At 34.8% G+C, this 26338-nt stretch overlaps 6 protein-coding genes across 24 annotated transcripts in view; 3 read left to right on the top strand and 3 right to left on the bottom strand.

Annotated features, from left to right (window-relative positions):
- Msn (serine/threonine-protein kinase msn) overlaps window positions 1-2584 on the bottom strand; it is a 60430-nt gene extending 57846 nt beyond the window's left edge. For all 13 annotated transcript variants that reach the window (XM_076806297.1, XM_076806302.1, XM_076806300.1 and 10 more), the window contains exons 1-2: window positions 2308-2584; window positions 1003-1068 (exon numbers count right to left, since the gene is read on the bottom strand). In XM_076806297.1, the coding sequence (XP_076662412.1) occupies window positions 1003-1068; window positions 2308-2373 (132 nt within the window). In that variant the 5' untranslated portion in view covers window positions 2374-2584. The remainder of the gene's footprint in view (window positions 1-1002; window positions 1069-2307) is intronic.
- Window positions 2585-3463: 879 nt separating this feature from the next.
- On the bottom strand, window positions 3464-12088 carry Mbd-r2 (PHD finger protein MBD-R2). 4 transcript variants are annotated; one of them, XM_076806211.1, is made up of 16 exons: window positions 11463-12088; window positions 10428-10944; window positions 9889-10023; window positions 9692-9718; window positions 8939-9039; window positions 8711-8796; window positions 7845-8250; window positions 7366-7767; window positions 7275-7286; window positions 6383-7111; window positions 6176-6307; window positions 5928-6011; window positions 5283-5706; window positions 4802-5202; window positions 4291-4500; window positions 3464-4214 (listed from the first exon to the last, which is right to left on the bottom strand). In XM_076806211.1, exons 1-16 carry the CDS (start codon window positions 11797-11799, stop codon window positions 4090-4092), a joined length of 4128 nt encoding a protein of 1375 aa, XP_076662326.1. In that variant the 5' UTR covers window positions 11800-12088; the 3' UTR covers window positions 3464-4089. The 4 variants fall into 4 exon arrangements, with proteins under 4 accessions (XP_076662326.1, XP_076662324.1, XP_076662327.1 ...); XM_076806209.1 differs by having other exon boundaries at window positions 4291-4521; window positions 11463-12087; XM_076806212.1 differs by lacking the exon at window positions 5928-6011 and having other exon boundaries at window positions 4291-4521; window positions 11463-12087.
- A 1005-nt stretch (window positions 12089-13093) lies between these two features.
- On the top strand, window positions 13094-14899 carry Rplp1 (ribosomal protein LP1). Its single transcript, XM_076806440.1, has 4 exons — window positions 13094-13308; window positions 13474-13621; window positions 14487-14591; window positions 14806-14899. Exons 1-4 carry the CDS (start codon window positions 13237-13239, stop codon window positions 14817-14819), a joined length of 339 nt encoding a protein of 112 aa, XP_076662555.1. The 5' UTR covers window positions 13094-13236; the 3' UTR covers window positions 14820-14899.
- A 1174-nt stretch (window positions 14900-16073) lies between these two features.
- Window positions 16074-26326, top strand: LOC143365802 (uncharacterized). Of its 2 annotated transcripts, none has more exons than XM_076806347.1 (8): window positions 16074-16209; window positions 22428-22512; window positions 22600-22932; window positions 23009-23344; window positions 23415-23536; window positions 23616-23948; window positions 24022-24444; window positions 24626-26326. In XM_076806347.1, exons 1-8 carry the CDS (start codon window positions 16163-16165, stop codon window positions 24978-24980), a joined length of 2034 nt encoding a protein of 677 aa, XP_076662462.1. In that variant the 5' UTR covers window positions 16074-16162; the 3' UTR covers window positions 24981-26326. The 2 variants fall into 2 exon arrangements, with proteins under 2 accessions (XP_076662462.1, XP_076662463.1); XM_076806348.1 differs by lacking the exon at window positions 16074-16209 and adding an exon at window positions 22089-22296.
- On the bottom strand, window positions 16117-20010 carry LOC143365824 (synaptotagmin-1-like). Of its 3 annotated transcripts, none has more exons than XM_076806384.1 (9): window positions 19826-20010; window positions 18122-18217; window positions 17887-18042; window positions 17615-17799; window positions 17350-17531; window positions 17171-17278; window positions 16959-17079; window positions 16509-16855; window positions 16117-16422 (listed from the first exon to the last, which is right to left on the bottom strand). In XM_076806384.1, the coding sequence occupies exons 3-9, from the start codon at window positions 18003-18005 to the stop codon at window positions 16117-16119; spliced, it is 1368 nt and encodes a 455-aa protein (XP_076662499.1). In that variant the 5' UTR covers window positions 18006-18042; window positions 18122-18217; window positions 19826-20010. The 3 variants fall into 3 exon arrangements, with proteins under 3 accessions (XP_076662499.1, XP_076662497.1, XP_076662496.1); XM_076806382.1 differs by lacking the exon at window positions 19826-20010 and adding an exon at window positions 18372-18847; XM_076806381.1 differs by lacking the exon at window positions 19826-20010 and adding an exon at window positions 18422-18847.
- Window positions 19226-21867, top strand: Ndc80 (kinetochore protein Ndc80). The gene is made up of 2 exons (XM_076806351.1): window positions 19226-19766; window positions 19944-21867. The coding sequence occupies exons 1-2, from the start codon at window positions 19547-19549 to the stop codon at window positions 21692-21694; spliced, it is 1971 nt and encodes a 656-aa protein (XP_076662466.1). The 5' UTR covers window positions 19226-19546; the 3' UTR covers window positions 21695-21867.
- Window positions 26327-26338: the final 12 nt, after the last annotated feature.

Raw genomic sequence — 26338 nt, 5'->3', positions numbered from 1 at the left:
TTTTCAGCGTGTGTATAACCAACATAGATCTACAAAACGTATATTTTAAATTTTCATTACAGGCTCCAGTAAGAAAGTTGTATAAAGTGCCATTTTTATTTTCTCATGTAATTTTTACCAATTGCAATATCTTCAAAATCTTTTTGCACATTTGGAAAATCAATTCTTCTAATTGCTCAAAAAAAGTCTGGTCGGTTGATCCAATTTAAAAAGAGTTATACTGTTTTAAAGAGCATTCGAACACTTTCGTGAGCCTGTGTATGTTCACACACATAGAATGACAATTTGCGACGAATTGCGAGATGTTTCACAGTTGAACAATAAATGACAATACAATTGATAGAGATAGATAATGACAATACAATTGATAGAGATAGATAATGACAATTAGATAAAGAACTCATAAAAGCGCATGATAAAAATTGCAGATGCATCTCTCTCTCTCTCTCTGCTATTGTCACTTATTAATCATTATATATCAATAAGTTGTCTGCATTATCAATAAGTCAATTGCTATGCTTCTTACATTGCTGCAATCGAGGACTAATGACTGCGTCATTTTTATAATGGGGAAATCTTCAAAGATGCCTCGAAAAGTTTGATTCATTTTGACTTATAAGTACCGTAATTATTAGACTATGGATCTTCGTGTAAACTAAAAACCGTTTACATTAATTATAGGACGTAGAAACCCAATGGGAGTTTATTCCTCTCTTTTGTAGTTTTGTTAATTTGTAAGAAATCTGTCGACATTCTCAAATTCTTTTAATCCTTCTACTGTTTCAAATTACACGCCCCATTCTTGTCATAAATACGTAAAATCCACAGTCTAGTACTTGCAGTTTAAAACTGGCTAATTAAAATATTGTTGGTTATTTCATCAATATAATTTTTAAAAAGACCAAAGAAAATCATAAAGCATTTGGGACATCTAATGAGATGATTCATAACATGAGAAGACGATACTCATAAAACAATAAGTAAACAAGTTTATGTACTTACTTTGTAAACTTGACCGTAGGTTCCATTGCCAACAACTTCAATCAGTTCAAAGATACCTGCAGGTTCCTAAAATATTAAAGTATCAATGTAGTTTTATACGTGACATACACGCAGATGTAATAAATATGGACGCATTTATTTCTATCAAAATACATTTTTATAGGCATTGTACATTTATTAGGATTATTTATTAGCATTATTAACTTGAGAACTTTATGTGAATTTTAGAAACAAATTCTTTATACTCTGTACATGTTAGCTAAAGTATATAATACAGTCAGGGACAAAATTAAATGAGCACCCATTAAAAACGAATAACTTTTTTCAAATTGGACCAAGACTTGTTTCTTTTTAGATGTTCGATGGATTAATTTATTAGGTGATGTGTAAAAAACTGTTTTGTAATTGCTGTTGCTCGGAATTTCAAAGAAAAAAGTAAAGGTTACGAGTTTTAACTTCTTCATCTGTCCCTACAATGAAAATTTAAAATATGCAGTTTGTAGACCTAACTAAGTTATATACATGCACAAAGTTTCATCAAAATCAGTCGACGCATAAAAAAATTATAGGCATTGAAATATCACAAATTTTGCAATTCTTAATTATCATAGCAGCCTTCATCAATTTTGATGAAACATTGTGCATGTATATAACTTACTCAGACCAGCAAAAGGTATATTTTAAATTTTCATTATCTGCACAGATAAAAAAAGTTATAAACTATGACCTCCACTTTTTTCTTCACAACTTCGATTAATATTCTTTTTGTACATTACCTAGTAAATGAATCTTTCTTAGCATCTCGAAAATCTCAAGTCGTTCGGTCCAATTTTAAAAAAGTTTTTAAAGGGTGTCCACTTAATTTTGTCCCCGACTGTATATATAGATACGTATAATTATATACAAAGTTTCATACATATCTTTCACAGAATTCTATTCGAAGCTAGATAATTTCAATAAAAATCGTACGCTGCAGTATACGTATGTAGGTATTCGCTATATTAAATGTCAATGAATGCGGTGGTAATCATTTCCGAGCGGATTGTCAATGAAATAGCAGATACATTGATAAAGCGAACGGATTTCGAACGAAAACTATGTTAACGATAGAAAAATTCAAGGGGGACTTCTCCCTCCCGTTGTTCTACCGAGAATAAAATAGTCATCGTCTGTCTTACGAGGTTAATTACCGAACACTGTGTTCGTTCGAGATGTACAGGGAGGAACCATGATGGAACGCATCGTGGAGCATAATATACGATTCGTGGACGCCGAGTCGAATGAAAATAACATATATTTACGTACCTTCAATGCGTTTAGATCAATGTCGTCGAGCGAACAGTTGACGCTCGGTGCCAAATTATGCGCCATCTTGATACACCACTTGCGCTCCTCGCGTTATCTCTCGTACTCGGGCTCGCCGAATCCACCGTCTATCCTTTTTTCTACGTCTCCCGTTGTTGTTCTTATTCTGACTCTCTCTCTTGGTACAAGCCGGCCAAAAATGCGAGGGGCGGAGAGACAGAGAGTGAGAGAGAGAAAGAGCGAGAGAGAGAGAGAGAGAGAGAGAGAGAGAAAAGAGAAAGAGAGAGAGAAAGCGAAAAAGTATCTTCCTACACTACACTAACACGAGCCACTAGGATCACGATGATCGTCGTTTGAAAACGGTTCGGCGAGAGATTTTGCTTCACGGATATTTAACTAGGATTAATCCAACGGTAGAGGAAACACACGCGTGGCAATAGCACATGGCGTACGAGAACTGCGTAACGATCAAAAGGAGGAATCGGTTTACCAGTCGAACGGAGAAACGATGCGCACCTCCATCGCGTTCCGTTTAAATTCGTTCGAAAATAGAATTATGTCAGTTAGGCATAATCACAAACAACTGATTGCCCGGTCACAGCGCCAAGCGCTGGATCGTATCGTCATAACGGAAGCGGCACAACCGAGCCGAGCCCAAACACAACGGCGGCGGCCGTTCTACGTCCTGTCTTACTGCTTACTGCACGCCTCTTTTCTCCCTCCTTTGCTCTTCCACCGTCTATCGGTATCTTCCTCGTTCTTAAGCGTGCGCACACACACTTTTCTTTTCTCTCTCTCTTCTTTATGCAGAACAAATATTTTCACCGTCTTTGTTTTTCATGCGCTGCGTGATTGCACACCGCTAGCCCTTGACGTCATCGGCCGGGCTAGACCCATGATGGCGGCGAATATTCATTCTCCCCTTCCCAATTTTCTTATCGTCACACGAATTCAACCAGAAATCATCGTTCTCAGTAAACCGCACAATCGTCTGATCGTTACTCCTGTGTATCACCGAATACACGTCATCTCGTGTCTCGATTTTATAGTCGAGGGCTATTTAATTGTGTCTCACAATTTCCATTTAAACACGCATGAATGACTTGTAGTATAAATGAAGTACAAAGTCGCGTACCAATAAAGACAACAACGTATATTCTCATAAATAAATATATTTTATAAAAACAATACTATCATTTGTTAATTTCTATTGTGTCGCATCGCCAACTCTTCTTCGGTATTTACATGAAAGGTGTACATTTATTTTGAACAGATATTAATAGTAACATAACTACAAACGAGCCGTTTTATGCAATATTGGTGTAAGTCAATGGTTTCTCTGTTTGGTTTAACGCCATTTCTCAAGAGTTTAATCGTCATTAAATAAAATAATTGTAATATAATTTTTCGCGTGAATCGCACATCCTATGATATTAGTGTTTATTGTGTCCATTGTTCAGTGATTGCGTGTTTTGACTTGCACCATTTTTGCATTGAACGACTCAAATAATATTATAACGAATTTAGTCGTAATAGCGCTAAACGAAACTAAGTAGTTTTTTATACACAATAACAACGTGTTATTTGGATTTAATACAACCTTAGCTACGAGTTATATGCATTTACTGTATATACACTATAAAATATCACCATATCAATATTTGCGTATTTTAATTACAAATCGAGATAATTGCTTTTTAACGTGGTGTTAGAAATCAACGCTACAAACATGTAGCGTTCGCGTTAGATAATGTATGAAGTAATTCTTCAAAAAATAATTATCTAACATAAAGCTGCTAATTTTCGCACTGTGTTTAAATCTCGGAGAAGCATTTGAATTGTTTGTTTAGTTCGAGGCTGGACGTCTTGACTAGGTATCATATCTTCCGGATCCATAGCTTCCAAAGCTGTAAACGTAAATTAAGTGTTACATAATAAAATTGTTCGTGTACCATAAGTAGTGTATACTACATTATTACATACCGCAAACTTGAGCCTCAATAGATGTTAATCTAGCATCTATGTGATTTTCAAAATGTTCAATATGTTCCAATAACCGCATTCGACATTCTCCTGGATCTATAGGTGCTTCTGGTTGTGGTATAAAAGGTTGTAATGGTGTTGATAAATCGTGTCCATTTTCATCCTGCATCTCGTGTGTTGGCATTGTTGACGTAGATATATCATCTTCAGCTGTTTGATTCGATAGTAGATCTATATACGTATAGAAAAATTTAAATCATATTTTTGATGAAAACTAGACTGCGGATTTTATGCATGTATGAAAAAAGAAGAGGTAAAACTTAAAACAGTAGATAGATTAAAAGAATTTAAGAACACCAATATATCATTTTCAAAATAGTAACATTACTAATGGAAGAAAAAATCTTCATTCAGCTCCTGTATCTTTCAATTGACCTATAAAATTTTTATTTTGCATAAAGATCCGCAGTCTAGTGATAACAATAAATTACCAAGTAGCAATCCTTATCACCTGTAACTGTTTTCGTATCCGAAGTTGTTGAAGTCTTGAATTTTCCTTCAGGGCTAGGGTTTTTCGTGAGCGCATCAAGAAGGATGTGACTTTTATTTTGATTCGCCGAATCTTCTTTTTTGCAAGCAAGTTTAGCTTCTTCTGCAATCGTATTATCTTCTTCCAAAATTTTCATCAACTCCGAATCCGAGGCTATCGATTTTTCATCAGGATCCTCCTTCAAAGTAAATTTCGTTTCCATCTTGATTTCAATTCGACGTGAAACATCGTCTACAATGTCTACAGTATCGTTTGTTGCTTTTGTAATTTCTATTACTGGTACAGGTGTCATATCTGGCTTTTGTATTTCAATCTTTTCCCAATTCTTCGCCCATAGATACAATTTTGGATGATCTTTCTTTCTACAATGTAATTTTTTGTATTAATCATTTGTTGTAGCTTTTGCAATGTTTTCATGAACTGCAGGTTCTCTAATACTTACTGAGCTACATTGATCTTTATTCTTAAACTATGCAGCACTTGCTGTATCTGCAAAAGTGCGGCGACTAAATCGTAAGAACGTTTCAACATAGCTGTTCGCTGATTAACCGCATATTGATTCCTTGTTCCATTAGATAATGCTGGCAATTTGCCCTCCTTTATCCAATCTTGATCGTGGATATACTTCTTCGACGGTCGTTGTCGGTATGGATTCTGACAAATATAACAAATATATTTTTCAGGCACGTCCTTTTCCTTTTCGATCGCGTTGCAATGACCATGTTGCCAACATAAACAAAGGTCGCATTGTATCATTAAACCATCTTCTTCCATGTATCCACATGTACAATTTATTATTTCTTCTCTGCGAAGTTGTTCCACTTTTATCATTTCACCATTAATCATCATCATAACTCCTTCGTTTTCTAGAAATAACATTTAGAAAACATTTTAAACGAAATTACCTTTCAACAATAACAACGCAATGTTAATCGGAGATTTCATTTTAAATTAAAACATTACGAAACACACTCTTAAGCGGTAAATATGACAAAATCAAAGTTTTAAAATACTGAAATATTGTAAATGGAAATTAACACTAAATGAAAATAAACGAAGAAACAGATAAAAAAAATAAAGAATATACCTTCACCATCATTATTTGTATCTCTTTTAGTAATATCCCCTTTCAGGGGATCAGCTTTTTCGAGATGAGAATCGTTTAGTTGACCTATAGAATAATGAAGCAATAAAACAGTAGACTATTATTACTTTTTTTTCCATTGAAGAGAAATGAATGTTTTACGACAATAAAAAATTAAACAGTAACTGATATAAGACAAAATTATATGCGACGTAAAAAGTATTATAAACTAAACATAAAAAGAAACTTACTGCTTTGACTATTTTCATCACTTCTTGAATCTGATTTTCGACGGCTATATCTATACATAAGTGTAGTCGGACCTTCAGCGTCCACTGCACTTTCATCCAAATCACCGTATTCGTCCGTAATTTCTTGAATACCTATGACAAACAAACAATTATTTTAGATATTGCCAATGCACAACAATTATTGGAAAATCTGTTATATATTATTACCGTGACGTCTTTTACCCCTGCTCGGAATGTCAGAGCTATACTCCGATAATTGCCGTTTCCTTTGACCCTTCATTTTGTCAATATGGATGCCTTCGTCTAAAGACTTCGATCTATCAATTCTCTGTACTTCTGATGACGTAGTTGGCCTCACTGGAAGAAGAGTTTTAATACCACTTGGTGTTTTCTCCTCCCTGACCTTTAGATCGAACAGTGTTCCCGGTGACATTGCACATGTCTCCTCTCGTTTCTTCTCAGTTTCATCGTCCATATCTACACTGCGACTGGAAATTGGAGACATTCTTTCTACTTTAACATCTTCAGCTTGCGTTTCATTAGACTGTTCCATTTGGTCGATTTCGTCCTCGACTTCGGAGACTGTTGGCATCGCTATCGATGGCGACGTGGGTTGAGCAGAATTTGATGCTGTCGGTGACATCGCATACAAAGGTTTATCTTGAACAGTTTTCTTCTTCCCTAATTTATTATATTTTTCTAACACATTATTTGATTTTCTAGGAATAATATCTTCAATCGATTCTCCAATTGTTCTTGCATAAGCTAAGTCTGCAACGTTTGGAGTTGATCCCAAAAATTTTGAATATTCTGGGTGATAATGTTTTATGTGCATTTGCAAAAGATTTTCCTTTCTAAAAGTTTTATTGCACCCTTGTTTCGGACATTTGTAAGCGCTGTCCTCCATTTCTACGCGAAGTCCTCCAATAAAAACAGCTATTTGGAAATAATGAAAGATGCTTATTAATAAAGAGAAATTAATCAATTCTGAATTAATATTCTTGAACGAGAAATTCTGAAAGTATGTTCTTTTTTATACATGCAGCCGTCGAAGATACTTTTAATTTGAATGTTTGTAAAACTTTTCAAAAACACTTACAGTAAATTGTTCCTGATATGCATAAAAAAGTAATACGTATAATAAAGTAACGAACATTAAAAATATTTGATTAAAGGAAAGATTATCTCACCACCATCGGCAATAGATGTTGCTGGCGTAGGCACTATCGTTGTAACTGGTGTAGTTGCAGGTATAAGTAATGTATCGGTTAATGGTATTGCTTTCGTTTTAGGCAATAAAGTCTTAATTTTCTTTGGCGCGTCTGTAACAATCTCTTGCTTTATTTTCGGTCCATGGCTTCTCTTTTTTCGATGAATACAAAAGTCGAATTTTTCTGGATCGAAATCAGATTGCCCCTGATTTTCCATGAATGCTCTAATATCATTTCTTGATCTAAATTTCTTTCCACTTGATTTATGAAGAAACAAGACATCCCATTTTCCAGCAGATGTACCTGCTTTTCTTTGAGTGAAATGTTTCTGCCAACCAGGTGGTAGTCTTTTATCTGCCACTATTATTGAACGTCGTGGTCCTGTAACGATAAATGTTTATATATCCACGAAGAAGTACAGTGCGAACAGAAAGAAAACCTTTATTCTTTTGACATACCATCATTTCCATCTACAATGTATGATTCAGTTCCTTGTGGTTCGCCATCTATCCATTCAGGCCCTACATCTTCTTCTTGGTCCACATCATTCTTAAACATTTCTTTCTTACTTTTCTTTGCGTACGGTCTCGTTTTTGATATGTTAGTATCAAATCCTCGTAATAAGTCTGTCCCAGGATCATAACAAGGTCCAAACAAAGTACCATCTAAATCAATTTTACTATCCGGTACACAATCTCCTCCACTTCCATTCATTGCCGGACTTTCCTTTTTCACCAATTTATCTGTTTCATTTTTGGATCGCTTTCTAGAATGCGTATGGAACAGCTCCATCACTATATGCTTTCGCTTCTTATCCCTTCTTTCTTGTTTACTTCCTATATAGCCTTCGCTTTGAACAGTTTGCTGTCAAAAATTATTTTGCACTTATTGTTTGTTCACTGGTGTGTCACAATTTCATTTCTTAATCTCATACTTCCACTAATAAATCTTGTAATATCCAAATTTTTTTACTTTATTTATTATTGTCGTATCACAATATTTACATAACAAAAACGAAGAGTTAAAAATGCTAAGTAACAAATATGCTTTGTAAAACACAACGATATATCGTTTCACATTAAAAACGTGAATATTAACATTCATTTAACATACATTTTTATAATTGCACTTGAAACAACTGTAATAACGTAAAAAAATATTTGTCAACAATATTTTATTTGGTATTTGGATTAATTAGGCTAATAATATTTTTCTTTATTTGTAAACGCTGTGCGTGTAATAATTAAAAGAAAACGACCAAATATAGTTTATTAAAGCTCATATTAATGATAGTAAAACATAACCTCACAAATTAAATTTATACCTTTGTGGATGTTGTAGCGATTTTTGTCATTTTCGATGATTTAACGGTTTTTGCGTATCCATCGTCAAAGAGAACATCGTATCTATCTGCGAAAATAATTGATTTTAAATTTAAAAAAGCAGCACTGTTTGTCTAAAACTTATCCTGCCAGAAACAAGAAACGTCAAACGAGTAATAGGGAACAGTCCGTTTCTTTCACACATACATAGTTAAGGTTAGGTTGCTTACCATTTCCTAACACTGCATTTACTTTCGCTGGATATTTTCTCCCGTCAGCCCACGTAGCAAGTATCCTTTCACCAACTGAAAAGTCTTTCATTTTCGTTTCCCTAAAGGTATTAAATCGTTTCATTACCATGCGCGGACAGTTATTATCCGTCATTAAATAAATGTTATATGAAAACATTAAAGAAACAATCCTAGTATGCTATAATTTTGTTTTCAAATGACAGATTACTTGGTAATGTATTTTTTGTTTGAATAGCACATGTATATATAGATTATTTCACATTTAATTCGTAAAATTTATAACCGTCATGATAATGATATATTATACTTTTTTGAAATTTAAAAGAATGTTGTCTTTTTATATTTCTAAATATATAGTAAACAGATATATATGTCACGAGAAATCTAATTTAAAGAGTTTTACATTTTTGAATGTATGTATACTGCATACAAAACAATATTGTAAACAGATCTTTAACATAGATATACCGAAATAAATAATTTAAAAATATAATCTGTGCAATATAAGCATGTACGAATATTTAAGAAAAAGATTATTTCATGTAATAGTTTCATTCTGGGCAATTACGTAGGAAAACTATATATACGTGGTTCAAAATTTCTCAAATTGATACAAAAACGGAGAAAGAATAAAAACGCAATTTAAGAAATCAATAACTTCTGACGAATAAAAAAATATTACAGATACTACAAATTTTTCACCTATTTGATAATTATGCAATATCCACTTACAGAGATGGCAGGTCCCAAGTTTGTTCGCTTAAAAAAAAAAACAGTTTAGTTATACAAACTGTACCTTAACTTAGTCAATAAATCAGGCTACAAAACATTGATATTGGAATGCTTTTATTACTTCTTTTCTCTTCAGTATATTAGATAATTTTATGCAGATATTTAGGGGCTTAGTGAATCCTAAACTATCTACTCACTTTGACTGTGTTTGTAACACACGTAATCTAGAGCTATCCATAGGTATCCATTCGTCAAATCTTGAACTCCATTTATCAAAATGTATTAAAACTTCCCTTTCGTCCCAATCAGTTTCAACAACTTTAGCAGAATACCTATAATGTAACAATAATTAATAACCGTGTGTAGCAATGGTTTTCAATATAAAACGAAACAAACTAAACGAATAATACATAACAAAACAATCTTAACTAACGCGGAGGCACTAACACGAAATTTATGAACGTAACTTTTAATAGCTTAGCGTAATATAATTTATTAATTCCTTATTCTGGTTGTGAAAGAGATACAAAAAACAAGACAATCGATTACCATGATGAAACAGATATACTCTGCTCTACCACAGTTAAGAATCAATGCGAAATTTTGACTGGCAACTATAGTCACCACTAGTACACAGCAAGCGTCAGCTGTCAGGTGACTATAGTTACTGCTAGTACACAGTGACTGTCTGATGACTATAGTCACCGCTAGTAACAAAGGGATTAACAACACTTACCACTTGTCATTGAAATCTTTTGCTTCTAATTTGGCTCCAGGAAAAAATTTCAATCCATCTCGATTTAACACTTTTGCTTTTAACTCTTCCGGTTTGTCAAATGTTTTATCATCATCTATTTTAATATTCTTTAGTTCCTCCTTAATAATTAAGTCTTTCTGGATATTCTTTATTGTCACATCCGATTCTACAATTCCTAATTGCGCAGCCATAGTATTTACTTCTAATTCTAAATTCTCAGTGATCTCTTGTTTTGTAGGAGGCATAGTTTCGCTTTTTACAGGTAATGTTTTAAATCCATTATCAACTACTTCCGTCGAATCTGTCATATTAAGAGAATCGGCTGATGATGCAGGTCTAGACGAACATGTTTCTCCGCAGCTGTCGGATTTAGGAGTTCTTGCTTCAGATAATAATGGAGATATAGATTGTTCTAAATTTAAAATTTCAGAATTAATGAGATCCAAATCCTCTTGTGCGTAAGAAGTTGATGACTTTACAGACATGATTACAGGATCTGTAGAAAAAATTTCAACAATTAATAATAGAGAAATTTACATAATTATGGAAACAGGCATACAAATAAAGTAAACCACTAGTTTCACTCGATTGCAGAAAGTATGTACACGCTCGAAATCACTTGTAACGAACTCTAAAAATTTGTAGATGACTTTGGAGGACAGTCACCGACGTACATTATAAATATCAAAACAGTTTAATCAATGGAATAGCTTGTAACAATAAGATTTTCAAACACAGTAATGTTGGAGTAAACACCTATTTACAAATACCTTTAAACATGTACGCAAATTTATCAGGACTCCAAGTTTAAAAATACCGCGTATAAATGGAACTCGGCGTGCAAAACCAAATCGAAAAACCGAATAGGAAAGGAAGAATAGATACAAAGAAAGCAAAAACTACTCTGCGGAGGATATACGTATACACGGTGGTCGAGTATAATTTTCACGCCTGACACGCAGCTTCCTCTCTCGAAAAACAAAAAACGACGAATCTCTGTTGCACTGTGCGTACCTGGATGATTATCATAATCCGCAAAAACCGACGGAACACTGCCTTTTCGTAGAAGTAATTTCTGTCCCCTGGCGGCTTCGTAATCGGCTCGTTTAAAATGTCTGTGGCAGACAATTTGACCCGGCGAAGGTTTAAAACTCGCCTCGAAACCACCGCTGGCCAACCACCTGCTTCTCAAGCCAATTTCCTTCGGGAATTTATGAAGTGGAAACCCTTTAGCACGCGCTTCCCGCACATCAGCTTCACAGCTACGCACGCAACATTTGCGCGCCATTCTCATCGCCCCCACAGGCGGTATTCCTTTACCACGCGACCGCGTTATACGCCGCCGCTTCATTTACACCGGTACTACATAGCAACGTATCGCAAGGAAACATTTGCCGAGCTGGTCGTCCTAAGAATAATTTCTGCCCACAGGACGAGCAATTATACGCTCGGTTGCCTTGACACGCACTTTTCTCGCTTCCAAGAAACTCGAATAACTTGGTCAACCCGTAACGTTCTCGAGACCACTGGAATCACTAGCACAACTGCGTACACCGCACTGATCGATTCACAAATTTCAAGTAACGTCGACTCGCATGTACGTTCGATGTCACTGCGAGAAATCGAGTATGTACGCGTATAAGTTGCTCGTTACATGTAACTTCTCGGATCGTGGCGCCCCCTTCTTCATAAAAACAGACCCATACTGCTGCTGTACACCATTCCCTCCGTATCGTCGCGTTCAAAAATCACGTTTTCTGCCCCTTCGCTATCACACCACCGCGCCCGGCAATGCGCAGAATTTCGAGAAAATGTAAGTAAACCCTCGTGCGACACGTATACATGTATATTTCCACACTTGCTCAGCGCTATTTTCGCCTTTGATTACAAAGGCAGCACTGTCGCACCGGCAAGTTGTCAACCAATTGATGCAAAGAATAACTTTTTCCCGCCCTCCCTAGCGTCGCATTATGTCATCCCAGTTGCATAAAACTGCAAAAGGAATACTATAATACTGAAACGCTATTCAGATACTTTGTATAGTTAAATACGTGTCTATTATTAATAACAAAGGGTAGGGCATAGAATATGTATGTATATAAAACAGATTCGTGAACTATGCCTTTGCAGTCACACATATGAGCGATCTCAAAATTTTCTTTCAAATAAATTTTTATTACAAATTCAATACAAAATAAATTTTTACCACTAATTCAAGTTTCATTTTAAATTTCATACCCATCAGTACCATTTATCATCATGCCACACTTACATAGTATTCCAAAACAATAACAATAATAAAGTAAATACATTGAGATACATACTTATGATATAGGTCACTGGTATAAATATGATATAAACTTATGATGTAAAATATTTTTATACAAGGTGTCTAAAAATGTTGTACTTCCGTCAAAGAGGAGATTCCTGAGGTCATTCGAAGTAACTTTTTTCCTTGGAAAAATGTTCTCAGTCTTTTATTAAGGAATTCTGAACGATAAACACGGACCAATCAGGCCGCGGCTATAGTTGAGCGTGGCGTTGGCGTTGGCCGAGCTGTCCAATAGGACGCGTTGTGTATCATTGCGCATGCTTTTTCGGCTCAGTGTAAACGTCCCTTGTTGCTATACATATCACGTGATTTCCGTTTGGTTCGATCCCTTTTCCTTTTCGCTGGATCAAGTAAAGTTGGGTGCTTGTTCTCTCTTGCGGAGCTAAGGCGGTATCTGCGACTTGCACCATAATTAACACTCATCCAGTTCCAGTAAAACACATATAAACAGTAAAAATGACTACCAAGGCCGAACTCGCTTGCATTTATTCCGCACTAATTCTGGTCGACGACGACGTCGCCGTAACAGTAAGTATCTCACATGTATTGTTTTACGCGGCAACGTGTCACATTGGAATGCTATTTTTTAATTGTTAATCGTTTGTAATGTGAAATACGTAACAGATAAGCAAGTCTATGTTAATATTTGTTTTAACGATAAATGTTTTACCACTCGTTCACTTCTTTTTCTAGGGCGAAAAAATCCAAACAGTTCTGAAAGCCGCCAACGTTGATGTGGAATCGTTCTGGCCCGGTCTTTTTGCTAAAGCACTGGAAGGCGTCAATGTCAAAGAATTGATCACAAGAATTGGATCGGGTGTTGGAGCAGCACCGGCAGCAGGTATTACTTTGATATTTATTGTTGGAAATGTTGTCGCTAATGTTGTTATTACATATACTACTTGAGGTTATTGGATTACCTCCTGAAACACAATCTACCGTTTTATTACATGTTCAAATATACTATAATACTAATTTCGATAAATAATCGTTTATTGATAGTTATTATTTTACTATTTTCTTTTTTCTGTTTCGATAACAATTGCATTGAATGTGTTCAGAAAAAGAGTCTAGTATCTGTAATTTCGAAATACAATTTTCTTCCAATGTAAAGCGATGATTCGGGACATATTACGGATGGGGGTACTTATTTGACTTGACATTGTTCTCGAGTGGGCTGAGAGTTTATGGGTCCCATAAAGTTAACAGCAAACCATAATGTGGTTGGTCGAACAGCGATATCTTTTGTTGGAAAAGGATAGAATATGATTCTGGCACTAAGCGGTCTTGAGCGGACAACTTAAATAGAAAAAGAGGGGATAGAGATTTTGTTGTTGCAAAAAACACATCCTCGACTTATTTTGAAAGAAAACTGTATATTCTGAAGTATAATTTTTCATCAATATTCCTCTTCATCCACTGATCTAAAAGATACTTTTTAGAACGGTCAGTAATAGAGGAGAAAGAAAAGAGTTTAAAAGAATTTTATCGATCATGTTTATGGATGTGATCTAAATTTTTTTAAGCAACAATATTTATACCCATATACCTATATTTTTGTAATGATTAATTCAACTATTATATAATTTGCAATTGTCTGTTAAGTCTATTTTGAGAGTTATATCATATATTGGGACAATTGCCAGGAAAGTATTAAATATATACATGGAAGAATGTTTCATTGAATGTCATTTTGTACTTTAAAGCTCCAGTTGGTGCTGCTGCACCTGCTGCTGCTGAAGCTGCACCAGCTAAGGAAGATAAGAAGAAAGAGGAACCCGAAGAAGAATCAGACGATGACATGGGCTTTGGTAAGCATTACATTCATAATTTAATTGATATAGTATCAGATATGATAAAAAAAGTAAAAATAAATTCGTTTACACTCAATGATTATTATATAATGTATTAGCTACTGCAATAATTTGTGATGACATTCAAGAATGAGACTGTTATTACAAAGACATGTAATTTTCATGCTAAACACAAGTATGTATTCTAATTCTTATACATTTTCTTTTACAGGTCTGTTTGACTAAACCCAAGGATCGCAATTTGTTGGTCCATACATATTTTGTACAGTTGTATTGTACAATGAATAAAATATTTTTAAATTGAACTATTTGACTATACATATTTTTACCATTATTATTAAACTATACCACTGGTCTACAGTTTCTATTACTAAAATGTTATGCAGCTTCTTCTAATGTTTCTGGTTATTACACTTCAATGCAGTGTACAATTTAGCTTCTTAAAGATGTTTTGCGTAACAATGTAACTAACACCAATTCGAAGTAACATCAATTTTCAAATAATTTATTTAAATAAGCTATACAGATTTTTTTTTGTCATTTCAAAAAACATAAAAGTTGCCTGCATCTACTTTTAGTAGAAACAGAATTCTTGTTTAAGAATTGATAGCAGGTCTTTAATGTTTCAATAACTTTTAGTAGAAAGTGTAATTTCTTGATACTGCAATTTCTGTAATCACATTATTCAAAGTAGTGTTACAATGTTAATTTGTGCCCCATTAATTACAGACCAAAATTAATGGTTATACATTATGAGATTTTTAAATTGAAAGAATTCTCTACAAATTATGCCGATATAGTACATCTTACATTATGTAAATTGTAAAATATAAATATAATTCTTTAATGTCAGCGTTTCTACACATATAATGAGATGCAAATCGTGTAAAAAAAATAAGAAAAATCACAATTTTTATAAAATCGTTATACATTTTTGTCATCTATATGTTGAAATATGTAAACAAATATTAATTTTATTAAAAGTTATCATTAACAGTTAAAACATTTATTACATATTTTTACAACAGAAATTCAGCTGTAAAGTGATCATCAACCAATATTTATTGATGAATCGAAGTAAAAAATATATTAGATTCTGTGTATATTATTTGTACAAAATCTTTAACATAAAATAGCATACTACTTTCAAAGATAAAAGTTGTGCGTTTGAATTTAAGCAATTACATTTTTCATTTTTTTTTGAGTTTGAAAATCGAATGTTCCCCAATTACACAATTGTAAATAATGTATTTTTATAGGTTTGTCATATACCTGCATATGTTCTTTTTAAATGTAGTAGGAAAAAATCGTTGATACCGACAGTGTGATTATTTAACTTTTATCCGGTTACATAAATCTTACACTGCAATGTGTATGTAGTTAATAGCGTTCACGTTTCATGACTAGACAAAAACTTTATAACGCAAGATTGCACCATAGGTAGACGTATGTATTAGTAAAGTGATTGAGGTATATGATTTAACTTATATGTATTTAAGAGGGACGGTTTGTTATGAAATTCTTAATTTTTCTGTTCAGTAAATTCACTATAATAAATTTCTGGTTCAATGAGTGGCAACCATTGTGCGGAAGCACCTTTCCCTGATAATACACGGTAAAATAGATCTTTTTGATACTTGTTGGACACTTCGCATCTAGCTAGCATCTCGCCGTTTGCGCGTAAAATAATGAATTCGATTACACATTTGGACAATACATCGCTGTTAATATCAAAGCTTAAAGTATCATTCCATACAGGACTAATTGTTTCACGTTGTATATTAGACTTCTTCTTTTTAATACTTTTACCATCCTGGATTATCTTCACCTTAAAAAATTAAAATTTCATTACGATTTCATAAGGAAAAATGTAATGTTTACATGATAAAAATTATACACAATTCATATACTTACTTTTACATAAAGGTTTGCATTTGTTGAGTCATTGACACTAGGCAAATTCTTTGCTCTGACAATAATAACCGTTAATTTTTCTGCAGCTGGTTGATATGATAGAGATACCATTAATTCTCCTAAAGATGGTATTTTCATTCTATTATCACTACCATATCGAAGAATTGGTTTTGTGACGAGAGTAAGAGTTTTGTCTAAGAAATCCATTACTGAAGATAAAGGGATTTGCACATAACCCAAACATTGATGCCTGGAGTAGGCATCGAAGTCGTAAAGTAAAATATCCAATGTTCTTCCAGCTAAGCTCGAGTCTGGCATAATTTCGAAAACGAAAAACTCTTCAAACACTAAAAATTATAGATCGTGTTAAACTGTATTCTTTACACTTTGTACATAATATTTGATATTAATTATTATGTATAATTTAACTTAATTTAAGTATTATATTACCAGGATTCAGAGTTCGTCTATGTATTCTAGTTTGCCATACATTACTTCCATCAGGTAGTAGACGAATTTTAGCATATGGATTTGCAGTACCACTCAGTTCTCGTGCGTGCAGATCATGTGCCTTTGGTGTTTACATTTTATTTGTTAAATCAAGCAGTAATTAAAAGAATATTAATAGCCAATAGTATGTAGATTTGTATGTATGAAATTACCTCTATAAGCCTAACAGTAAGAATACCAGCACTTTCGTCATAAATTAAACCCACTTGTAATTCACCACTGACATCATCAGTTGAAGAGATCGACGTGGAAGAGGAAAGCTATATTGCATAAAAGATTGTCATTTAAATAAAAGTGTTTTTCGATATATATAACTGTGATTAATTTATACCTTATGGGAAGGTGTCTCAGTCTCACTACTATTGAGTCTAGAGCATGAGTTATTTAAACTTCTTGATGGCTTAAGAATAACCATACGCTGTTCAGAAGCAGCTACTGCTCCTTCTGGTAGAGGTGGTGCGAAAGTGCTAATGGGTGATGAAACATCTTCAGATTCTGATAAATATTGTAAGACTGAAAACACAAATATTGAGTTATTAAACAAAAAAACAAGGTAGCTGAAAAATATAATTGATACTGTCCATATTGCTAATTACCTCTTTTGGGTGAATCCCTTGTGATATTATCAACTGCATAACTAGACTTCCATTCTTCATCATCAGAGTGATTATCATTAATCTTGTTCTCTTTACTCAGAGAAACATTAGATCCTAAACCAGCAAATACATCTTTTGATGAATATGCTGCTTCCTCTGCTCTGTTCAATAAATCTTTTTCAAACCTAAAGTATACATACAAGTATAACTACAAATTTTATTTACATTAATTCTCTACTTTTAAAAAATAGTTATTTTTAAAATATATGTACCAGTTAAGGGATCGTCTACGCCTTATGCACATTGCATAGACAAGAACTGCTGAAATAGCTCCTGTTGCAGCTCCAACTGTCCCCAAAACAGCAACAATGCCAATGCCATGAACATCCATTTTCAATTTAAGCTCCAAGCATATTAAATTTACAATCCTGCGTAGTTTTATTTTCATACAGTCAAAGTAAATTATACTAGTACTTCATTTAATCTGTATACAGTATATGTACTTACCCATTTTTCTATGTTATTTCTCTTGTACACTTTTACTGAACTATGCAATAAGTAAATACACAGCATAACAAAATATTGTATAGTATGTACTACACACTGAAAAGCAAATATTATACTTGAAAAATTGCATCTATTGAAGGTACTGTATGTTTTCGTATAAACATATGGACGCGTATATAATACAACGACGGGTTAAGACAACGAAAGCAAACGGCATATTTATTTTTAACCAAAACAAATCAATATCTACCATTTTTATGCGTATTTCCACATATATGACTATAATTTTTCATTGTATACCTTTCTGCACAACACTATTGATTCTCGTCCTGCGTGTTCAACTTAGGGTACATCGAGATTCAAAGATTACCGCATCCACGCATGATCCTTTAACTACCCCATGTTCTTAAAGGGATAAAAGTTATTGCAAAGCGTCCTCACTGCAGTATGCGCATGATCTTTTGTAATAATCCAATTTCGAATAACAAATAATTTATTTAATTTCTTGTGATCCATTACGCCGCCCACATTTTCCTATTTCTTTAACCTGTAGAGTCATTCTTGAATCATCTCTTGAAAGGGTGATCATCTATAGTCGTATAAATTGTACTATTATCAGATAATTTTCAACAGCCTATATATGGTAATTTTGTGAAAATACGATCAAGCAAATATTTAAATTTTTATTCATATGTGTGATTTATTTTATGCTTACACAGCTTTTATTATTATGTAACCAACGTATACTTTGAATAGAACCTAAATAAAAGCCATTGTAATTTAAACATTAGATTTCCTCAGGAAATAATCAGTAAGATCTATATTTCTTTGAACATTATCACATAAATGTAAGTTTGAATCTATTACATGCGCATTATTTTTCAATATTTTCCTACATTATTTAGTAGAGATGTGACCTGAAAATGTCGGATTGAGATTGTCGAGAATATTATTCGGGTTCTTAAAAATTTCAGGATTCCCGAATATATAGGGATCCCAGAGGATATTCAGGTTCTCATTTCCGAGTTCTCGCACACCATTTTTAGTAAAAAGTAAAAAGGATGCAGTAATACAAGTTTTAAAATACCCGCCATTACTTTGTGATGTGCAGAGCTTCAAAATTAACGTGCGATGATACCAGAAAAGAAATATTCTGTTCGCTCTTTCGTTCTGATTGTTAAATGACCAATTGACAATAATTTTTAAAAATTTTGCAAGGTGATCAGGATACCCTATTTTATCCGAAATTTTACTTTACTGATGCTAAAATTGCCGCGCATGCGTAACGCATGCGCACTGCTGTTGTGCGCAACCCGCAACGACGACATTCAAATTATTCGACAGCAACAGAGAGAATGTCTCTCCGAGTGACTATTTGTGTATTTATCAAGCGAAGGTGTGTCGTGTGAGCTAACTTCGTCGAAAATGCCAAACCATTCGGTGGGTCGTAGGTCATCTACGAATCCGGTGAGAATATCCACATTAGAAAGAGACGAGAAAGGTACGACACGGAGTGACACAAAGAGGACGCAAGCATTGAAATCGAAAATTTCCATTAGCACCACTGAAAATTCTCTTATACCCAGGGCTCGACAAAAATCATGCGACAGAGCGAGCACCAGAGGATCTATTCCGAAACCGGCTGGTAAATATTTACTACTCCTTTCGTTACATTTGTTTAACCCCGTAATATTTTCTCCATACCTGCTACAATTGGGACTTCTTCATTCTTAATAATTGCCTGGTGGCGAAATAAAGTGTACATCAGTACTGTTTCATCAGAATACAGCACAACAAAATTCTAATAATATCGTTTTCTTAGGTAAAACACCATCGCGCCATGGACTGGCAACTCCAACGACACCGGACACGCACATTGGAAAACATACTGCATTCCTTACGGTTGGGCACTCTAATAAAGTTCACTCCGCTCTTCCGACTGGACCCAGATCCTTATCTGCTGATCGTATCAGCAGCCTAGGAGCCAAAGGTTCCAAGAAAGACCAGAGACTTTTAACAGACAAAGTTTATCAGGCTTACATGCTCAACAAAATAGATACTTACTTCAATGCGAATCAGCTTACTTCTATGCTGAATAGCAATGGTAGTATAAAGCCTATTACTCTGAAAATGTTCATAGAAATTTCTGCTTATCTAGTTAAACTGCTGGACGTTAAATCAGTTCTAACAATTAACAATTACGTGGAGGAGTTGCCAAAAATTGCTAAGAAGCTTCATTATCCCGGTGTTATCACTAAATCTTGGTTGAAGACTGCTAACGCCATGCACTCCTGGCCAAATGTTTTGCGCTGGCTCTGCTGGTTGGTGGAAATTTGCGAAGTTAGGGAAATAGCCTTGGAAAATTATAATTTAGATAATTTGCCTTTTGTGGGAGATGAAAGGGAGGCTGAAATGCATAGAAATACTTTAATCTCTATGATCAAGTTCTACAATGCTTGGAACGATGTAAAACTCGACGAGGAAGAGGCATTGGTTGCAAAATACTTAGAAGAATTGAAGCTACAGCATGGAGTCACTGACAAAGACATGAGCACTGTTCAGTTCGAGCTAGATGAAAACGAGGAAAAATTGCAGGCAGTAGAAATAAGGGCTCAGAAGATCGACGAAGATATAAATTGTTTACAGAAGATCCTGAAAGACTTACAGAACGAGGAAGCAAATCAACAACGCGATATCATAGCGAAAGAGAATTACATAGAAACGATTCTTGCTGACACAGAACAAATAAATGCCGACTGCAAGATTCTGAACGATCGCATTCATTTGCAAACCGAATGCTATGAAAATTTACTTTCTCAAATTAAGCAGCAGCCAATGTCCAAAGCAGAGAAGGAAAATATACTGGTGAAGTGTAAAGAGATTCAGGATTACATGCAACAGTTTGATGAGCATTTGCAGGATATACAGAAAGAAACCTTTACAATGGACATTACATTAGCGTCGATCAATAACAGTTTAACGAAGGCGGTCCTAACATATAATAAAGAAATCATTATGCACTTTAACGAAAATATGGGTGTCGACTTGGAGGAATTAAAAATGCCGGAAACGGGTATGTCACATCCTCAGATTATGGATGTATTGGAAGCTAAAGCTGGCTTGATGAACGATTTCAAAGAATCAATAAAGAAACAGATCGTTGAGAAAGAACGTTTCATAGAATTGAAATCCAACGAGATAAAAGATCTTCAAGAGAGAATGGGGGTCTTGAAAGATGAGAGCAGCGATGTTGCCAATGCATTCAAGGAGAAGAAGGACCTCATCAATAAGATGAAAACAGGCGCCAAAAACGAAGAGGAAAAAATAAAAGCGTTAAAAAATGATATTAAGGAGATACAAGATTCCATTCCAGACAGACAAAAGATTCTGGAGGAACTGGAGAACGCGACGGACAAATTAGATGCAGTACGCAGAAGGAGGATACACATTGAGGAATCCGGGAAACTATTTTTTGATAAGTTTTTCAGTATCTTGGGAAATCACAGGAACGAAGTTTGTAATATACTGGCAAAACTCGATAAATTAGATAGTACAAAAAAAGTAGTAGTTTAGTGTGATTAAATACCATAATAACAATACATGCTGTATGATATAGACAAAAAACAAAATTCTATGTACAAATGTATAATAATTAATAATTAAGCTCGAGGTTTTGTACATATATGTACTCAACTTTTATACTTGCGTAAGATTGATGTCTAATTAATGTTTTATAATTTCTAAATAAAATTTTTTATAATTTCCGAATATTTGTATTGATTATTTTTCTGTGTTGCGTTTACAAAGAATTTTTTTGAAAAGACGCCGTGCGATTGTTTGAATCGTAACGTGGAAGTAGGAAGTTCCTAAGCGCGCGTTTATACGATTGCAATTGATTGTACGCGTGATAATTTGATAAGTTGAAAATAAAAATTCCAAATTTATGTAGCATTGAATTTACACTAAAAGCTGCGAAACACACAATGCCGTAAACAATTATGAAATTAAACTGCGCACACTGTATGTGTACGTGTTGGATTATTCTATTCGCGAACTAACAATTTACCACGCAACACCTAAGCAAAATGATGATGCTAAATTATTTAACACGTACGATAGAATATATATTATAAGCGCCAGGGTAAATATGCTGGCGAACACCATAGCACATTACGGTGAGTTTTCTGGTACATTATGGACGTCAGTTGAACTGAGTGCTATAGGTTAGATGGACAGTCACGGTCGAAAATTCGTCGGTTTTTGGACTGTTTTTGGCTAGATAAAAATATTCTCTTTAATGTTTCAGCATAATGAGCAGTGAGGCAAACGTTCCATGCAAAACTGTCGCCACTAGGTCCGACAAAAATATCGTTGAGAACAAGCAGCTTTCGGTAACGCATATTTTCGAATTACGATCGTATATAAAACTGAATGTTCTGTAAATATTAATATTATTTTGTATGTTTGCGTGTTTGTAGCCCACCTCCGAGGCGTCTTCGAAAGATCTGGTTCTGTATGATAATTGTGATACCCTTATTGAACTCACTGTGAAAACAAAGGGACGTAAACGTACATCCACAATGGTCAGCAGCAATCCGACTAGTCACAAGGGTGTAGAGGAAAAACGGAAACCTGGCAGTAGCTGTGATTCTCATTCGAGCTGGGGCAGGGTTCTAAGGGAGCAGAATCGAGCAACTATGAAACAAACCCTGCAACATGTTGCAGTAAGAACACCCGCTACAAGACCGACAAAGAACAGAGCCGACGTTAAAGACACCAAGAGGCAATCTTTAAATAATCAAAGGCACGATGTTAGTGTTCACACTCTTTCTTTCATGTATATTACCGAAGAAATCATTGGATGATTAATTTGTCTGTTTCATGTAGCCTAAACATTTAGACGAGATCCCTATTAAACAAACACTCTCGCAAAAGAAACTGGAAGAGCAGACAAAAGGCACACCACGTACTTCACATCCGTCGACTACATCATTACCAAGCTCCGCCAAATCTGTTTTGGTCATGGATAGAAGAGTACAATGCAGTGGAATATTTGATTCTATCGACAGATACGGTGCGTTCAATCCAGTCCGCACCTTAGGGTTCTTAATGAAAGAATTGGAGGACTTGGTAAAAGATGAAAAAGCCAGTAAGATTTTAACTGATATGGAGCAAGTGTTGCTTAGACTGTCTGCAGAGTCTTCCGGGAAGTCGTTTACCATGGTGTGTTTATGGAGAATCAATGAAAAATTATACCTGTTTACTGTATATTTAAACGTATATTAACTTGTAGGATACAGGAGTTGTAGCGCTTCGTTCGAAATTGGAAGCAACCACGCTTCAATTGGAAGATACAACCAGAGAAATGAATGCCATGTGCGAAACGTGGCGAGAAGAGCGAGACTCTTTAAAACGGTATATTCGAAAAATGTCTAGAGTCTTGAATCGTTTTATCGTTGAATGTAAAATTTGAGAAATATCTTATTTTAAATAGGCAAGTTGTGAATCAAATCACACTGTTAAATGAAGCTCGGGAAATGCAGTTAAATGCAGAAACGACTGTGAAAGCGTTGAGAAGTGACCTAGAGGAGGCGATAAAGATAGCGCAGTCTAGGGAGAGGACAATAACCGAGTTAAAGGAGGGGATGAAGAACCAGGAATTTTCGGAAAAGGTTATAACGGATTTAAGAGCGAGCCTTGCCGAGCAGTCGGAGCTCGCCAGGCAAAGGCACTTGGAGATGCAATACTTGACTCTTGAAAAGGATAAGCTGTCGGTGTTGTGTTCGCACAAGGATTCACTGCTGGTCGAACTTAGGAATTCGATTAAGTTAGTTGAATTCCATCAGCTGCATGCTACAATGCATAGCTTCAAGTGAAAAATAATCTTTAAACATTTCTAGGGAGTTGCAAAGTCAAATTACGGATCAGCTGAGCAGCTTAAACATATACGTTCAAGAAGAGAGCATCAATTCTCAAATTTCGTTGGTACACGGGGGTCACGCGTGTTCCTCGCCAACTTCTACGTCTTCCCGAGAGTCAAACATGCCCACATCTTGGCACGACGTTTCCGACGTGTCTTTGTCCACCGTAGGCCACGAATCACCTAAGAATACGGATCACCGGAGATTTATGCGAAAATCCGCGAAGGTCACAGCTGCCTCGGAGAGTCATATCGGGAATTTGGAAAAGAAGCGGACGAAGGCCAACAAGGACTGTCAAGCTAAAGACTCTGCTAATTTGGAGTTCGTTAGCTTACCTTGCGGGGAATCCTCGCTCACGTTGTTGCCCTCTTATAAGGATTTTGGATGTACGGAAAATAGTCAGTGAAGCTACTCTATCAGAAAAGAGATAAAACTGAAGGTGGCCTTCAGTTTTTTTCAAGTGAATACCCAAGGTATTCTCCTGGATTCCGATAGGGTATCAAAGTGTAAATCTTTTTTTTTCAGCTAACAAGGGAAAAGAGGACTCGACATTGGTTCACAGAAGGAGCGAGAACTTGCGCAGTTTGAAGAACTTAAGCTCGCCTCCGGAGAAGCTTTCCGAGACGAGATCACGAGCAGAAGATATGCCGAAAGCTCAGAAATCTTTGGAACTGCAGAGAAAGCAAACACTCGGGAAGAAGACCAGCTTGATCGACGCTTCGAGTCAATTGAAAAGTAATTTAGCTAATAATCTGGCAGGTTCTAGTATGTCGGAGGTGTTTAATAACATACTCCATGACATCAGAATGCAAAGTAGGATGCCGGTGAAAATTCCAAGTCCTCCAAGAAATTTTCCCCATCCTGATTGGAGCGATAGCACCTTGCCAAGTATCAGTACCGCTTCCGGATTGAATGTGATACCGTCCAACGACACGTAAACACGCGTTCCAATATTTTCGTTGAAGGATAATGTTGCGACGTGATAATCGTCCTAATTAAATTATTATTTATCCACAGAAACGCATTTGTCGGGAAACATAAAAATCGAGTTATATTTTCTGATCTCAATGATTTAACAATATAATTTTAAGTAATAATATACAGAAGATATATATACAATGGCTCACGAAAGTGTTCGAACGCCCTTTAAGACAGTATAACTTTTTTTAAATCGGATCAAACGACCTGACTTTTTTTTGAGCAATTAGAAGAATTGGTTTACCAAATCACGTGCAAAAACGATTTTGAAAAAATTGCAATTGCTAGGCATTACATGGCAAAATAAAAAAGCCACTTACCAAAAGTTTTTTATTTGAGTCTGTAATGAAAATTTTTAGATTTATGTTAGTATACCCTGAAAATACAAACCGGTGATGGAGAAAAAAATGACACATATCGGAAAATGTAAGTGTCTAGATTTTAACAAAACGCATATTTTAAATTTTCTTTATAGGCAGAAATAAAAAAGTTTTAAACTGTGTCCTTTCTATTTTCGAAATCACTTTTGCGCGGCATATGGTAAGTCAATTTTTCCAATTGCTCAAAAAAAGTCAGGTTGTTTGGACCGATTTCAAAAAAGTTCTACTGTTTTAAAGGGCTTTCGAACACTTTCGTGAGGCACTGTATGTACACAGTATAAATTGTATCAATTTTTTTTTGTTTGGCTTAAAATGTATTTCCCTATTTAATATATCTGCCGTTTGATTTTTTTTTTGTAAATGTGAGTAAAGTTTGTACACAAGGATATATAATTTAAAAAAATATCGTTTATAAATGTACGCTGTGTGTAATTGTTGACAACGGAATGGACCTGTTAAACATTAACATTAACATTAACGTGAACTTGAAACGCAACGCACGTTAATACCAAAGTACATACACGGAAATGTATTGTATATAATATGTAAATCTATAGATCGGTGGATTTTTATTGGCATAAATCAGGAAATCTCAGAGTGAGTTTGCGAATAATCGAATCGACAATTTAGCGAAATAAAGGTGGAATACGTTTGATGTGTGTCCTTTTTTTTAATAAACAATATACATACTCATTGATTCGGCTACCTTCACATTAAGAAATAGCAAGGATACAATATAAATATGACATGAAAAACCAGGTGTATATATATATATTTTTTATCACATATGTATATATACAAGTAAAGTATAATACTTATATTTTGTAAGTCTTAATAGGATTAAAAGGGAACATTTTAGTACACGTAAAACATTCATCAATTTTGCATAAAGACGTCTTGAAATACATATACATGTTTCCCAGTAAGCGTGTACGATC

Source organism: Halictus rubicundus, chromosome 2 (assembly GCF_050948215.1).
Source record: "Halictus rubicundus isolate RS-2024b chromosome 2, iyHalRubi1_principal, whole genome shotgun sequence".
In the NCBI taxonomy this organism is placed as follows: Eukaryota; Metazoa; Arthropoda; class Insecta; order Hymenoptera; family Halictidae; genus Halictus; species Halictus rubicundus.
This window is presented reverse-complemented; position numbering and strand designations above follow the sequence as displayed.